The sequence below is a fragment of the Phasianus colchicus genome, chromosome 39 (assembly GCF_987193195.1).
Source record: "Phasianus colchicus chromosome 39, bPhaCol1.hap1.1, whole genome shotgun sequence".
In the NCBI taxonomy this organism is placed as follows: Eukaryota; Metazoa; Chordata; class Aves; order Galliformes; family Phasianidae; genus Phasianus; species Phasianus colchicus.
In genome coordinates this window covers 1,101,264-1,117,054 of record NC_143474.1, presented here as the reverse complement: position 1 = coordinate 1,117,054, position 15,791 = coordinate 1,101,264, and the positions used below count along the sequence as shown (strand labels likewise).

General features: G+C 50.5%; 1 protein-coding gene across 3 annotated transcripts in view; it reads left to right on the top strand.

Moving 5' to 3' along the window:
* The window catches only part of LOC149913297 (uncharacterized), a 47,204-nt gene that overhangs the window by 16,929 nt on the left and 14,484 nt on the right, over positions 1 to 15,791 (top strand). For 2 of the 3 annotated variants that reach the window (XM_090130080.1, XM_090130079.1), the window contains exons 4-5: positions 1,982 to 2,135; positions 9,067 to 9,390. In XM_090130080.1, coding sequence (XP_089986206.1) covers positions 1,982 to 2,135; positions 9,067 to 9,390 — 478 coding nt within the window. Of the gene's footprint in view, positions 1 to 1,981; positions 2,136 to 9,066; positions 9,391 to 15,791 lie in introns of those variants that run through there. The other variant, XM_090130081.1, reaches the window with a different exon arrangement.

The window sequence follows — 15,791 nt, the reverse complement described above, 5'->3', positions numbered from 1 at the left end:
TCCTGGAAGGGAATTAGTGGGAGTGGATATAGTGGGGGTGAATGGGGATTTGGGTCCTGGAAGGGGAAGAGTGGGGCTGCAGTAATGGGACTGAATGGGATTTGGGTCCTGGAAGGGGAAGAGTGGGGGTGAATGGGGATTTGGGTCCTGGAAGGGGAATAGTGGGGGGGAATGGGGATTTGGGTCCTGGAAGGGGAAGAGTGGGGGTGAATGGGGATTTGGGTCCTGGAAGGGGAAGAGTGGGACTGAATGGGATTTGGGTCCTGGAAGGGGAATAGTGGGGGTGAATGGGGATTTGGGTCCTGGAAGGGGAAGAGTGGGGGTGAATGGGGCTGAATGGGGATTGGGTCCTGGAAGGGGAAGAGTTGGGGTGGATATAGTGGGGGTGAATGGGGATTTGGGTCCTGGAAGGGGAATAGTGGGGTCCTGGAAGGGAATAATGGGGGTGAATGTGATTTGGGTCCTGGAAGGGGAATTGTGGGGATGGAATAATGGGAGTGAATGGGATTTGGGTCCTGGAAGGGGATAATGGGGGTGAATGGAGATTTGGTCCTGGAAGGGGAATAATGGGGTCCTGTAAGGGGTTAATGGGACGGAATGGGATTTGGGTCCTGGAAGGGGAATAGTGGGGATGGAATAATGGGGGTGAATGGGGCTGAATGGGATTTGGGTCCTGGAAGGGGAACAATGGGGGGGAATGGGGATTTGGGTCCTTGAAGGGGAATAGTGGGGGTGAATGGGGATTTGGGTCCTGGAAGGGGAATAGTGGGAGTGGATATAGTGGGGGTGAATGGGATTTGGGTCCTGGAAGGTGAACAGTGGGCCTGAACGGGATTTGGGTCCTGGAAGGGGAATAGTGATTGTGGATATAGTGGGGGTGAATGGGATTTGGGTCCTGGAAGGTGAATAGTGGGCCTGAACGGGATTTGGGTCCTGGAAGGGGAATAGTGAGGGTGGATATAGTGGGGGTGAATGGGGATTGGGTCCTGGAAGGGGAATAGTGGGGTCGTGGAAGGGGAATAATGGGAGTCAATGGGATTTCGGTCCTGGATGGGGAATAATGGAGGTCCTGTAAGGGGATAATGGGGGTGAATGGGATTTGGGTCCTGGAAGGGGAATAGCGAGGGTGAATGAGGATTGGGTCCTGGAAGGGGAATAGTGGGGGTGAAAGGGATTTGGGTCCGGGAAGGGGAATAGTGGGGATGGAATAATAGGGGTGAATGGGGCTGGATGGGATTTGGGTCCTGGAAGGGGAACAACGGGGGGGAATGGGGATTTGGGTCCTGGAAGGGGAATAGTGGGGGTGATTGGGACTGAATGGGGATTGGGTCCTGGAAGGGGAAGAGTTGGGGTGGATATAGTGGGGGTGAATGGGGATTTGGGTCCTGGAAGGGGAATAGTGGGGTTCTGGAAGGGAATAATGGGAGTGAATGGGGATTTGGGTCCTGGAAGGGGAATAGTGAGGGAGTGGGGGTGAATGGGGATTTGGGTCCTGGAAGGGGATTAGTGGGGATGGAATACTGGGGGTGAATGGGGATTGGGTCCTGGAAGGGGAATAATGGGAGTCAATGGGATTGGGTCCTGGAAGGGGAATAGTGGGGCTGAATGGGATTTGGGTCCTGGAAGGGGAATAGTGGGGGTGGAATAGTGGGGGTGAATGGGGATTGGGTCCTGGAAGTGGAATAGTGAGGGAGTGGGGGTGAATGGGATTTGGGTCCTGGAAGGGGAATAGCGAGGGTGAATGAGGATTGGGTCCTGGAAGGGGAATAGTGGGGGTGAAAGGGATTTGGGTCCTGGAAGGGGAATAGTGGGGGTGAAAGGGATTTGGGTCCTGGAAGGGGAATAGTGGGGATGGAATAATGGGAGTGAATGGGGCTGAATGGGATTTGGGTCCTGGAAGGGTAATATTGTAGCCGGAACGTGACGATAGTGAGGAATAATGAATAATTAATTAATCGTGGGGGTCTTTTGGGGGGGGCAGATGGTGAGGGAGAAGAACAGGAAGTGCCGGCACACCTTCATCATCCGGGGGGTGGAGGATGAGGGGGGGTTCAGCTGCGCCTACGCCGTGATGGACCAGCAGAGACGACGGCTGACCTCCAAGGAGAGCCCCAAAGTGGGCATCAGTGTGCAACGTGAGCCCCCAAATCGGGGGGGGGGGGGAAATGGGGGGTTTGGGGGGGGAAATGGGGGAAAAAATGGGGGATGTGGGGGAAAATTGGGGGTTTGGGGGTTGAAATGGGGGGTTTGGGGGGGGAAATGGGGGAAAAAATGGGGGAAAATGGGGAGAAAATGGGGGTTTGGGGGGGTTTGGGGGGGGATAGGGGGGTTTAGGGGGGATATGGGGGAAAAAATGGGGGATGTGGGGGAAAATTGGGGGTTTGGGGGGGGAAATGGGGGGAAAAATGGGGGATGTGGGGGAAAATTGGGGGTTTGGGGGGGGAAATGAGGGAAAAAGTGGGGGATATGGGGGAAAATTGGGGGGATGTGGGGGGAAATTGGGGGTTTGGGGGGCATAAGGGGGGGTTGAGGGGGTAAAATGGGGGAAAAAATGGGGGATGTGGGGGGAAAATGGGGGTTTGGGGGGGAAATGGGGGTTTGGGGGGGGATATGAGGGAAAAAATGGGGGATGTGGGGGAAAATTGGGGGTTTGGGGGGGGAAAATGGGGGAAAAAATGGGGGATATGGGGGGAAAATGGGGGAAAAAAGGGGTGATATGCGGGTTTGGGGGGGGAAATGGGGGAAAAATGGGGGATGTGGGGGGAATGGGGGTTTGGGGGGGGAATGGGGGAAAAATGGGGGAAAATGGGGAGAAAATGGGGGTTTGGGGGGGTTTGGGGGGGGATAGGGGGGTTTAGGGGGGATATGGGGGAAAAAATGGGGGATGTGGGGGAAAATTGGGGGTTTGGGGGGGGAAATGGGGGAAAAAATGGGGGATGTGGGGGTAATTGGGGGGTTGGGGGGGGAAATGGGGGCTTTGGGGGGTAATATTGGGAGGTTGGGGGGGGAAATGGGGGAAAAAATGGGGGATATGGGTGAAAATGGGGGAAAAAAGGGGGGATATGGGGGTTTGGGGGGGGATATGAGGGAAAAAATGGGGGATATGGGGGAAAATTGGGGGGTTGGGGGAGGAAATGGGGGAAAAAATGGGGGATGTGGGGGGAAATTGGGGGTTTGGGGGGGATATGAGAGAAAAAATGGGGGATATGTGGGAAAATTGGGGGCTTGGGGGGGGAAATGGGGGGAAAAATGGGGGATATGGGGGAAAATTGGGGAAAAAAGGGGGGATATGGGGGGTTGGGGGGGGAAATGGGGGAAAAATGGGGGATGTGGGGGAAAATTGGGGGGTTGGGGGGGGAATTGGGGGGTTGGGGGGGGGATAAGAGGGGTTTAGGGGGGGAAAATGAGGGAAAAATGGGGGATATGGGGAAAATTGGGGGGTTGGGGGGGGAAATGGGGGGTTTACGGGGGGAAATGGGGGAAAAATGGGGGTTGTGGGGGGAAAATGGGGGTTTGGGGGGGGAAATGAGGGAAAATAATAGGGAACATGGGGGAAAATGGGGGTTTGGGGGGGAAATGGGGGGTTCGGGGGGGAAATGAGGGGAAAAATGGGGGATGTGGGGGAAAATTGGGGGATTGGGGAGGAAATGGGGGAAAAATGGGGGATGTGGGGGAAAATTGTGGGGTTGGGGGGGGTTAGGGGGGTTTAGGGGGGGAAATGGGGGATAAATGGGGGATATGGGGGAAAATTGGGGGTTTGGGGGGGGGTTAGGGGGGTTTGGGGGGGGATTGAGGGAAAAAATGGGGGATATGGGTGAAAATGGGGGAAAAAAGGGGGGATATGGGGGGTTGGGGGGGGAAATGGGGGAAAAATGGGGGATGTGGGGGAAAATTGGGGGTTTGGGGGGGGAAATGGGGGAAAAAATGGGGGATGTGGGGGGAAATGGGGGTTTGGGGGGCGAAATGGCGGAAAAAATGGGGGATATGGGGGAAAATTGGGGGGTTGGGGGAGGAAATGGGGGGTTTGGGGGGGGAATGGGGGAAAAATGGGGGAAAATGGGGAGAAAATGGGGGTTTGGGGGGGTTTGGGGGGGGATAGGGGGTTTAGGGGGGATATGGGGGAAAAAATGGGGGATGTGGGGGAAAATTGGGGGGTTGGGGGGGGAAATGGGGGGAAAAATGGGGGTTGTGGGGGGAAAATAGGGGTTTTGGGGGGGGGATGAGGGAAAATAATAGGGAACATGGGGGAAAATGGGGGTTTGGGGGGGGAATTGGGGGGTTGGGGGGGGGATAAGAGGGGTTTAGGGGGGGAAAATGAGGGAAAAATGGGGGATATGGGGAAAATTGGGGGTTTGGGGGTGGATATGAGGGAAAAAATAGGGGATATTGGGGGAAAATTGGGGGGTTGGGGGGGAAATGGGGGGAAAAATGGGGTATGTGGGGGGAAATGGGGGAAAAAGTGGGGGATATGGGGGAAAAATGGGGGATGTGGGGGAAAATTGGGGGTTTGGGGGGGATAAGGGGGGGTTGAGGGGGTGAAATGGGGGGAAAGATGGGGGATATGGGGGGAAAATGGGGGTTTGGGGGGGGAAATGGGGGAAAAAATGGGGGATATGGTGGAAAAATGGGGGATGTGGGGGAAAATGGGGGAAAAAATGGGGGATATTTGGGGAAAATCGGGGGTTTTGGGGGGATAAGTTGGGTTTGGGGGGGATATGAGGGAAAAAATGGGGGATGTGGGGGGAAATTGGGGGTTTGGGGGGGGAAATGGGGGAAAACGGGGGGATATGGGGGAAAAATGGGGGATAATGGGGGGAAATTGGGGGTTTGGGGGTTTGGGGGGGAAATGGGGGAAAAAATGGGGGATGTGGGGGGGAAATGGGGGTTTTGGGGGGGAAATGAGGCAAAAAATGGGGGATATGGGGGAAAATTGGGGGATGTGGGGGAAAATTGGGGGTTGGGGGGGGAAAATGGGGGGTTGGGGGGGGAAATGGGGGGAAAAATGGGGGATATGGGGGGAAAATGGGGGTTAAAATGGGGGGAAAATGGGAGTTTGGGGGGGGAAATGGGGGAAAAAATGGGGGATGTGGGGGTAATTGGGGGGTTGGGGGGGGAAAATGAGGGAAAAATGGGGGATGTGGGGGAAAATTGGGGGGAAAATGGGGGGGGAAATGGGGGAAAAAATGGGGGATATGGGTGAAAATGGGGGAAAAAAGGGGGGATATGGGGGGAAAATGGGGGTTTGGGGGGGGAAATGGGGGAAAAAATGGGGGATGTGGGGGGAAATTGGGAGGTTGGGGGGGGAAATGGGGGGTTTGGGGGGTAATATTGGGAGGTTTGGGGGGGGGAAATGGGGGAAAAAATGGGGGATGTGGGGGTAAATTGGGGGTTTGGGGGGGTAAATGAGGGAAAAAATGGGGGATATGGGGGAAGATTGGGGGTTTGGGGGGGATAAGGGGGGGTTGAGGGGGTGAAATGGGGAAAAAATGGGGGATATGGGTGAAAATGGGGGAAAAAAGGGGGGATATGGGGGTTTGGGGGGGGATATGAGGGAAAAAATGGGGGATGTGGGGGGAAAATGGGGGTTTGGGGGGGGAAATGGGGGAAAAAATGGGGGATGTGGGGGGAAAATGGGGGTTAAAATGGGGGGTAAATGGGAGTTTGGGGGGGGAAATGGGGGGAAAAATGGGGGATGAGGGGGATGAGGGGGTAATATTGGGGGGTTGGGGGGGGGGAATGGGGGAAAAATGGTTGGATGTGGGGGGGAAATGGGGGTTTGGGGGGGGTAATGGGGGAAAAAATGGGGGATATGGGGGAAAATGGGGGGTTTTGGGGGGAAATGGGGAGTTTGGGGGGGGATAAGGGGGGTTTAGGGGGGATGTGAGGGAAAAAATGGGGGTTTGGGGGTGGAAATGGGGGAAAAAATGGGGGATATGGGGGAAGATTGGGGGGGTTGGGGGGGAAATGGGGGGAAAAATGGGGGATGTGGGGGGAAATTGGGGGCTTGGGGGGCATAAGGGGGGGTTGAGGGGGGGAAATGGGGGAAAAAATGGGGGATGTGGGGGGAAATTGGGGGTTTGGGGGGGAAATGGGGGTTTGGGGGGGGATATGAGGGAAAAAATGGGGGATATGGGGGGAAAATGGGGGTTTGGGGGGGCTTGGGGGGGGATAGGGGGGTTTAGGGGGGATATGGGGGAAAAAATGGGGGATGTGGGGGGAAATTGGGGGTTTGGGGGGGAATTGGGGGGTTTGGGGGGGGATAAGGGGGGTTTAGGGGGGGAAATAAGGGGAAAAATGGGGGATATGGAGGAAAATTGGGGGTTTGGGGGGGGAAATGGGGGAAAAAATGGGGGATGTGGGGGGAAATTGGGAGGTTGGGGGGGGAATTGGGGGGTTGGGGGGGGATAAGAGGGGTTTAGGGGGGGAAAATGAGGGAAAAATGGGGGATATGGGGAAAATTGGGGGTTGGGGGGGGGGAAATGCGGGAAAAATGGGGGATATGGGGGGAAATTGGGGGGTTGGGGGGGGAAATGGGGGTAAAAATGGGGGATGTGGGGGAAAAATGGGGGTTTGGGGGGGGAAAATGGGGGCAAAAATGGGGGATGTGGTGAAAAATTGGGGGTTGGGGGGGAAAATGGGGGAAAAAATGGGGGATATTTGGGGAAAATCGGGGGTTTTGGGGGGATAAGTTGGGTTTGGGGGGGATATGAGGGAAAAAATGGGGGATGTGGGGGGAAATTGGGGGTTTGGGGGGGGAAATGGGGGAAAACGGGGGGATATGGGGGAAAAATGGGGGATAATGGGGGGAAATTGGGGGTTTGGGGGTTTGGGGGGGGAAATGGGGGAAAAAATGGGGGATGTGGGGGGGAAATGGGGGTTTTGGGGGGGAAATGAGGCAAAAAATGGGGGATATGGGGGAAAATTGGGGGATGTGGGGGAAAATTGGGGGTTGGGGGGGGAAAATGGGGGGAAAAATGGGGGATATGGGGGGAAAATGGGGGTTAAAATGGGGGGAAAATGGGAGTTTGGGGGGGGAAATGGGGGAAAAAATGGGGGATGTGGGGGTAATTGGGGGGTTGGGGGGGGAAAATGAGGGAAAAATGGGGGATATGGGGGAAAATTGGGGGGTTGGGAGAGGAAATGGGGGAATTGGGGGGGAAAATTGGGGTTTAGGGGAGGATATGAGGGAAAAAATGGGGGATGTGTGGGGAAATTGGGGGGTTTTAGGGGGGGAATGAGACCCAAAATGGGGGTTTGGGGGGGGAATGTGGGAAAAAAATGGGGGATGTGGGGGGAAAATGTGAGTTTGGGGGGGGATATGGGGGAAAAATGTGGGATATGGGGGAATATTGGGGGTTTCGGGGGGGAAATGAGGGAAAAATGGGGGGATTTTGGGTGGAAAATTGGGATTTGGGGGCCATTTTTGGGGTGGGGTGGGGATGGTGCTGAAATTGTGGGATTTGGACTCAATTCCAGCCAAAAAATGACCCCAAATCCTACCTGACATCCATCCCACCCTTTTTGGGCCCCAAATCCCCAAATTTTGGCCAATTTTCCCCTTCCCACCCCAAATCCCATCCAACCTTTGACCCCAAATCCCCACATTTTGGCCAATTTTCCCCTTCCCACCACAAATCTCAACCACATTTTGAGGTCAAAACCCCAAATCCATCAACTTTGGGTCAACTTTTCCCTTCCCACCCCAAATCCCATCCAACCTTTGACCCCAAATCCCCACATTTTGACCAATTTTCCTCTTCCCACCTCATTTTTGACCCCAAATCCCCAAATTTTGACCAATTTTCCTCTTCCCACCCCAAATCCCACCACATTTTGAGGTCAAAACCCCAAATCCATCGAATTTGGGTCAACTTTTCCCTTCCCACCCCAAATCCCACCTCATTTTTGACCCCAAATCCCCACATTTTGGCCAATTTTCCTCTTCCCACTCCAAATCCCATCAACCTTTGACCCCAAATCCCCACATTTTGACCAATTTTCCTCTTCCCACCTCATTTTTGACCCCAAATCCCCACATTTTTGCCAATTTTCCTCTTCCCACCCCAAATCCCACCCACATTTTGAGGTCAAAACCCCAAATCCATCGACTTTGGGTCAACTTTTCCCTTCCCACCCCAAATCCCATCCAACCTTTGACCCCAAATCCCCACATTTTGACCAATTTTCCCCTTCCCACCTCATTTTTGACCCCAAATCCCCACATTTTGGCCGATTTTCCCCTTCCCACCCCAAATCCCACCTCATTTTTGACCCCAAATCCCCACATTTTGGCCGATTTTCCTCTTCCCACCCAAAATCCCAACCACATTTTCAGGTCAAAACCCCAAATCCATCAACTTTGGGTCAACTTTTCCCTTCCCACCCCAAATCCCATCCAACCTTTGACCCCAAATCCCCACATTTTGACCAATTTTCCTCTTCCCACCTCATTTTTGACCCCAAATCCCAACATTTTGGCCAATTTTCCCCTTCCCACCCCAAATCTCATCCAACCTTTGACCCCAAACCCCAAATTTTGACCAATTTTCCCCTTCCCACCTCATTTTTGACCCCAAATCCCAACATTTTAACCAATTTTCCTCTTCCCACCCCAAACCCCGACCACATTTTGAGGTCAAAACCCCAAATCCATCGACTTTTGTCAACTTTTCCCTCCTCACCCCAAATCCCATCCAACCTTTGACCCCAAATCCCCACATTTTGGCCAATTTTCCTCTTCCCACCTCATTTTTGACCCCAAATCCCCACATTTTGGCCAATTTTCCCCTTCCCACTCCATTTTTGACCCCAAATCCCCACATTTTGACCAATTTTCCCCTTCCCACCCCAAACCCCAACCACCCTTTGAGTCAAAACCCCCAAATCATCAACTTCAACCATTCCCACCCCAAATCCCACCTCACTTCCCCTCCCCCAAAACCCCAAATTTCCTCCAATCTCTCCCCTTCCCACCCCGTTTCGAGCCCAAATCCCCCAATTTTTCCCAACTTTCCCCCAAGATTTTGGGTCCAAACCCCCCGATTTCACCCAAATTTCCCTTTCCAGCTCCCCCACCTCCCCCCACCCTCCATTCCGACCCCTTCCCTCCCACCATCAGCGAAGGATTCCCACTCCTCCTCCTCTGCTCCGCTCCCACCGCCGCCAACGCCACCTCCCCGTCGCGACGGTTCCTCTTCTATCGCGACGGAGAGCCGTTGGACGACAACACCACCGCGGTGAGGCTCCATTCGGATCCCAATTCAGCCCGGTTCCGGGTGCAGGAAGTTGGGTTGAACCAAACTGGGCTCTACGAATGCGCCTACGAGGAGGAAATGGAGCAGCGATGGATCCGCTCCGACCTCAGCTCTGCACTTCAAGTGGTGGTCAAAGGTGATTTTGGGGCAAAAAAGGGCAATTTTGGGTCATTGGGGTGAGCTGAGTTCTCCCTTCCAGTCTTCACTGTCTCCCCATAGATCAAAGGGTGAAATTTTGGGGTGATTTTGCTCCTTTTTGGTGAAAATCACAATTTTTCTTTGAAGGTCAACTCACGTCGACCAAAAAACCCAAATTTTGGGGATTTTTCCCCATTTCTACCCAAAATCCACACTCAGTTTTGAGGCCCAAATCCCCAATTTTGGCCAATCTTCTCCCGACCTCAGCTCTGCACTTCAAGTGCTGGTCAAAGGTGATTTTGGGGCAAAAAAGGGCAATTTTGGGTCATTGGGGTGAGCTGAGTTCTCCCTTCCAGTCTTCACGGTCGACCCATCGAGCAAAGGGTGAAATTTTGGGGTGATTTTGCTCCTTTTTGGTGGAAATCACGATCGTGATTTCAAGGTCAACTCGTGTTGACCAAAAAACCCAAATTTTGGGGATTTTTCCCCATTTCTACCCAAAATCCACACTCAGTTTCGAGGCCCAAATCCCCAATTTTGGCCAATCTTCTCCCAACCTCAGCTCTGCCCTTCGAGTGGTGGTCAAAGGTGATTTTGGGGCAAAAAAGGGCAATTTTGGGTCATTGGGGTGAGCTGAGTTCTCCCTTCCAGTCTTCACTGTCTCCCCATAGATAAAAGGGTGAAATTTTGGGGTGATTTTTCTCCTTTTTGGTGGAAATCGCGATCGTGATTTCAAGGTCAACTCGTGTTGACCAAAAAACCCAAATTTGGGGGATTTTTCCCCATTTCTACCCAAAATCCACACTCAGTTTTGAGGCCCAAATCCCCAATTTTGGCTAATCTTCTCCCGACCTCAGCTCTACCCTTCGAGTGGTGGTCAAAGGTGATTTTGGGGCAAAAAAGGGCAATTTTGGGTCATTGGGGTGAGCTGAGTTCTCCCTTCCAGTCTTCACGGTCAACCCGTAGAGCAAAGGGTGAAATTTTGGGGTGATTTTGCTCCTTTTTGGTGGAAATCGCAATTTTTCTTTGAAGGTCAACTCGTGTTGACCAAAAAAACCCAAATTTTGGGGATTTTTCCCCATTTCGACCATAAATTCCAACCAATTTTTGAGGCCCAAATCCCAAATTTTGGCCAATCTTCTCCCGACCTCAGCTCTGCACTTCAAGTGGTGGTCAAAGGTGATTTTGGGGCAAAAAAGGGCAATTTTGGGTCATTGGGGTCATAGTTAATCTTTGGGGTCACCCCATCGAGCAAAGGGTGAAATTTTGGGGTGATTTTGCTCCTTTTTGGTGAAAATCGCAATTTTTCTTTCAAGGTCAACTCGTGTTGACCAAAAAACCCAAATTTTAGGGATTTTTCCCCATTTTGACCTAAAATTCCAACCAATTTTTGAGGCCCAAATCCCCAATTTTGGCCAATCTTCTCCCAACCTCAGCTCTGCACTTCAAGTGGTGGTCAAAGGTGATTTTGGGGCAAAAAAGGGCAATTTTGGGTCATTGGGGTCATAGTTAATCTTTGGGGTCACCCCATCGAGCAAAGGGTGAAATTTTGGGGTGATTTTGCTCCTTTTTGGTGAAAATCGCAATTTTTCTTTCAAGGTCAACTCGTGTTGACCAAAAAACCCAAATTTTAGGGATTTTTCCCCATTTTGACCTAAAATTCCAACCAATTTTTGAGGCCCAAATCCCCAATTTTGGCCAATCTTCTCCCAACCTCAGCTCTGCACTTCAAGTGGTGGTCAAAGGTGATTTTGGGGCAAAAAAGGGCAATTTTGGGTCATTGGGGTGAGCTGAGTTCTCCCTTCCAGTCTTCACGGTCGACCCATCGAGCAAAGGGTGAAATTTTGGGGTGATTTTGCTCCTTTTTGGTGGAAATCGCAATTTTTCTTTGAAGGTCAACTCGTGTTGACCAAAAAACCCAAATTTGGGGGATTTTTCCCCATTTCTACCCAAAATTCCAACCAATTTTTGAGGCTGAAATCCCCAATTTTGGCCAATCTTCTCCCGACCTCAGCTCTGCACTTCAAGTGGTGGTCAAAGGTGATTTTGGGGCAAAAAAGGGCAATTTTGGGTCATTGGGGTGAGCTGAATTCTCCCTTCCAGTCTTCACGGTCGACCCATTCAACAAAGGGTGAAATTTTGGGGTGATTTTGCTCCTTTTTGGTGAAAATCACAATTTTTCCTCGAAGGTCAACTCGTGTTGACCAAAAAAACCAAATTTTAGGGATTTTTCCCCATTTCTACCCAAAATCCACACGCAGTTTTGAGGCCCAAATCCCCAATTTTGGCCAGTTTTCCCCCGACTCCAAAATTTTACCAAATTTCACCTTTTTCTCCCCAAATCCCATCCACATTTTGACACAAAACACCCAAATTTTGGCCAATTTTTCCCTTCCAACCCCAAATCCCATCCGATTTTCGACCCCAAAACCCCAATTTTTCCCAAATTCACCCCAAATCCCCCCAAAAACCCCAAATCCCCATTCGTCCATCCCCCCAAATCACCAATTTCCCCTTTTTCTCCCCAAATCCCATCCAAATTTTCACCCAAAACACCCAAATTTTGACAATTTTCCCCATCCAACCCCAAATCCCATCTGATTTTCGACCCCAAAACCCAATTTTCCCCAATTTCACCCCAAATCCCCCCCAAAAACCCCAAATCCCCATTCCTCCATCCCCCAAAATCACCAATTTCACCTTTTTCACCCCAAATCCCATCCAAATTTTCACCCAAAACACCCAAATTTCAGCCAATTTTTCCGCATCCAACCCCAAATCCCATCTGATTTTCGACCCCAAAACCCCAATTTTCCCCAATTTCACCCCAAATCCCCCCCAAAAACCCCAAATCCCCATTCCTCCATCCCCCAAAATCACCAATTTCACCTTTTTCACCCCAAATCCCATCCAAATTTTCACCCAAAACAACCAAATTTCAGCCAATTTTCCCCATCCAACCCCAAATCCCATCCGATTTTCGACCCCAAAACCCCAATTTTTCCCGATTTCTCCCCAAATCCCCCCAAAAAACCCCAAATCCCCATTCCTCCATCCCCCAAAATCACCAATTTCACCTTTTTCACCCCAAATCCCATCGACATTTTCACCCAAAAAAACCCAAATTTTGGCCAATTTTTCTCTTTCCCATCCCAAATCCCATCTGATTTTCGACCCCAAAACCCCAATTTTTCCCAATTTCACCCCAAATCCCCCCCAAAAACCCCAAATCCCCATTCCTCCATCCCCCAAAATCACCAATTTCACCTTTTTCTCCCCAAATCCCATCCACATTTTAACACAAAACACCCAAATTTCAGCCAATTTTTCCCATCCAACCCCAAATCCCATCCAATTTTCGACCCCAAAACCCCAATTTTCCCCAATTTCACCCAAATCCCCCCAAAAACCCCAAATCCCCATTCCTCCATCCCCCAAAATCACCAATTTCACCTTTTTCTCCCCAAATCCCATCCAATTTTCGACCCCAAAACACCCAAATTTCGGCCAATTTTTCCCATCCAACCCCAAATCCCATCCAATTTTCGACCCCAAATCCCCAATTTTTCCCAATTTCACCCCAAATCCCCCCAAAAAACCCCAAATCCCCATTCCTCCATCCCCCAAAATCACCACTTTCAGCTTTTTCTCCCCAAATCCCATCCAAATTTTCACCCAAAACATCCAAATTTTGCCCCAATTTTCCCCTTCCCATCCCAAATCCCATCTGATTTTCGACCCCAAAACCCCAATTTTTCCCAATTTCACCCCAAATCCCCCCAAAAACCCCAAATCCCCATTCCTCCATCCCCCAAAATCACCAATTTCACCTTTTTCACCCCAAATCCCAACCAATTTTTGCCCCAAAACACCCAAATTTCGCCCAATTTTTCCCCATCCAACCCCAAATCCCATCCAATTTCGACCCCAAAACCCCAATTTTTCCCAATTTCACCCCAAATCCCCCACAAAAACCCCAAATCCCCATTCCTCCATCCCCCAAAATCACCATTTTCACCTTTTTTTCCCAAATCCCAACCAATTTTTGCCCCAAAACACTCAAATTTCAGCCAATTTTTCCCCAAAAAACCCAAATCCCATCCAATTTTCGACCCCAAAATCCCAATTTTCCCCAATTTTCCCCAAATCCCCCCCAAAAACCCCAAATCCCCATTCCTCCATCCCCCAAAATCACCAATTTCACCTTTTTCACCCCAAATCCCATCGACATTTTCACCCAAAACGCCCAAATTTTGCCCAATTCTTCCCCTTCTCATCCCAAATCCCATCAAATTTTCGACCCCAAAACCCCAATTTTCCCCAATTTCACCCCAAATCCCCCCCAAAAACCCCAAATCCCCATTCCTCCATCCCCCAAAATCACCAATTTCACCTTTTTCACCCCAAATCCCATCCACATTTTCACCCAAAACACACAAATTTCAGCCAATTTTTCCTATCCAACCCCAAATCCCATCCGATTTTCGACCCCAAAACCCCAATTTTTCCCAATTTCACCCCAAATCCCCCTAAAAAACCCCAAATCCCCATTCCTCCATCCCCCAAAATCACCAATTTCACCTTTTTCACCCCAAATCCCAACCAATTTTTGACACCAAAACAACCAAATTTTACCCAATTTTCCCCATCCAACCCCAAATCCCATCCAATTTCGACCCCAAAACCCCAATTTTCCCAATTTCACCCCAAATTCCCAAAAAACCCCAAATCCCCATTCCTCCATCCCCCAAAATCACCAATTTCACCTTTTTCTCCCCAAATCCCATCCACATTTTGACAGAAAACACCCAAATTTTGCCCAATTTTTCACATCCAACCCCAAATCCCATCCAATTTTCGACCCCAAACCCCAATTTTCCCCAATTTCACCCCAAATCCCCCCCAAAAAACCCCAAATCCCCATTCCTCCATCCCCCAAAATCACCAATTTCACCTTTTTCTCCCCAAATCCCATCCACATTTTCACCCCAAAACACCCAAATTTCAGCCAATTTTTCCCCATCCAACCCCAAATCCCATCTGATTTTCGACCCCAAAACCCAATTTTCCCCAATTTCACCCCAAATCCCCCCCAAAAACCCCAAATCCCCATTCCTCCATCCCCCAAAATCACCATTTTCACCTTTTTCACCCCAAATCCCATCCAAATTTTCACCCAAAACACCCAAATTTCAGCCAATTTTTCCGCATCCAACCCCAAATCCCATCTGATTTTCGACCCCAAAACCCCAATTTTCCCCAATTTCACCCCAAATCCCCCCCAAAAAACCCCAAATCCCCATTCCTCCATCCCCCAAAATCACCAGTTTCACCTTTTTCACCCCAAATCCCAATCAATTTTTGAGCCCAAAACACCCAAATTTTGCCAATTTTTCCCCATCCAACCCCAAATCCCATCCAATTTTCGACCCCAAACCCCAATTTTCCCCAATTTCACCCCAAATCCCCCCCAAAAAACCCCAAATCCCCATTCCTCCATCCCCCAAAATCACCAATTTCACCTTTTTCTCCCCAAATCCCATCCACATTTTCACCCCAAAACACCCAAATTTCAGCCAATTTTTCCCCATCCAACCCCAAATCCCATCTGATTTTCGACCCCAAAACCCAATTTTCCCCAATTTCACCCCAAATCCCCCCCAAAAACCCCAAATCCCCATTCCTCCATCCCCCAAAATCACCATTTTCACCTTTTTCACCCCAAATCCCATCCAAATTTTCACCCAAAACACCCAAATTTCAGCCAATTTTTCCGCATCCAACCCCAAATCCCATCTGATTTTCGACCCCAAAACCCCAATTTTCCCCAATTTCACCCCAAATCCCCCCCAAAAAACCCCAAATCCCCATTCCTCCATCCCCCAAAATCACCAGTTTCACCTTTTTCACCCCAAATCCCAATCAATTTTTGAGCCCAAAACACCCAAATTTTGCCAATTTTTCCCCATCCAACCCCAAATCCCATCCGATTTTCGACCCCAAAACCCAATTTTCCCCAATTTCACCCCAAATCCCCCCAAAAACCCCAAATCCCCATTCCTCCATCCCCCAAAATCACCAATTTCCCCTTTTTCTCCCCAAATCCCATCCAAATTTTCACCCAAAACACCCAAATTTTGTCAATTTTCCCCATCCAACCCCAAATCCCATCCGATTTTCGACACCCAAGACCCCAATTTTTCCCAATTTCACCCCAAATCCCCACAAAAAACCCCAAATCCCCATTCCTCCATCCCCCAAAATCACCAATTTCACCTTTTTCTCCCCAAATTCCATCCACATTTTGACACAAAACACCCAAATTTTGGCCAATTTTTCCCATCCAACCCCAAATCCCATCCGATTTTCGACCCCAAAACCCCAATTTTTCCCAAATTC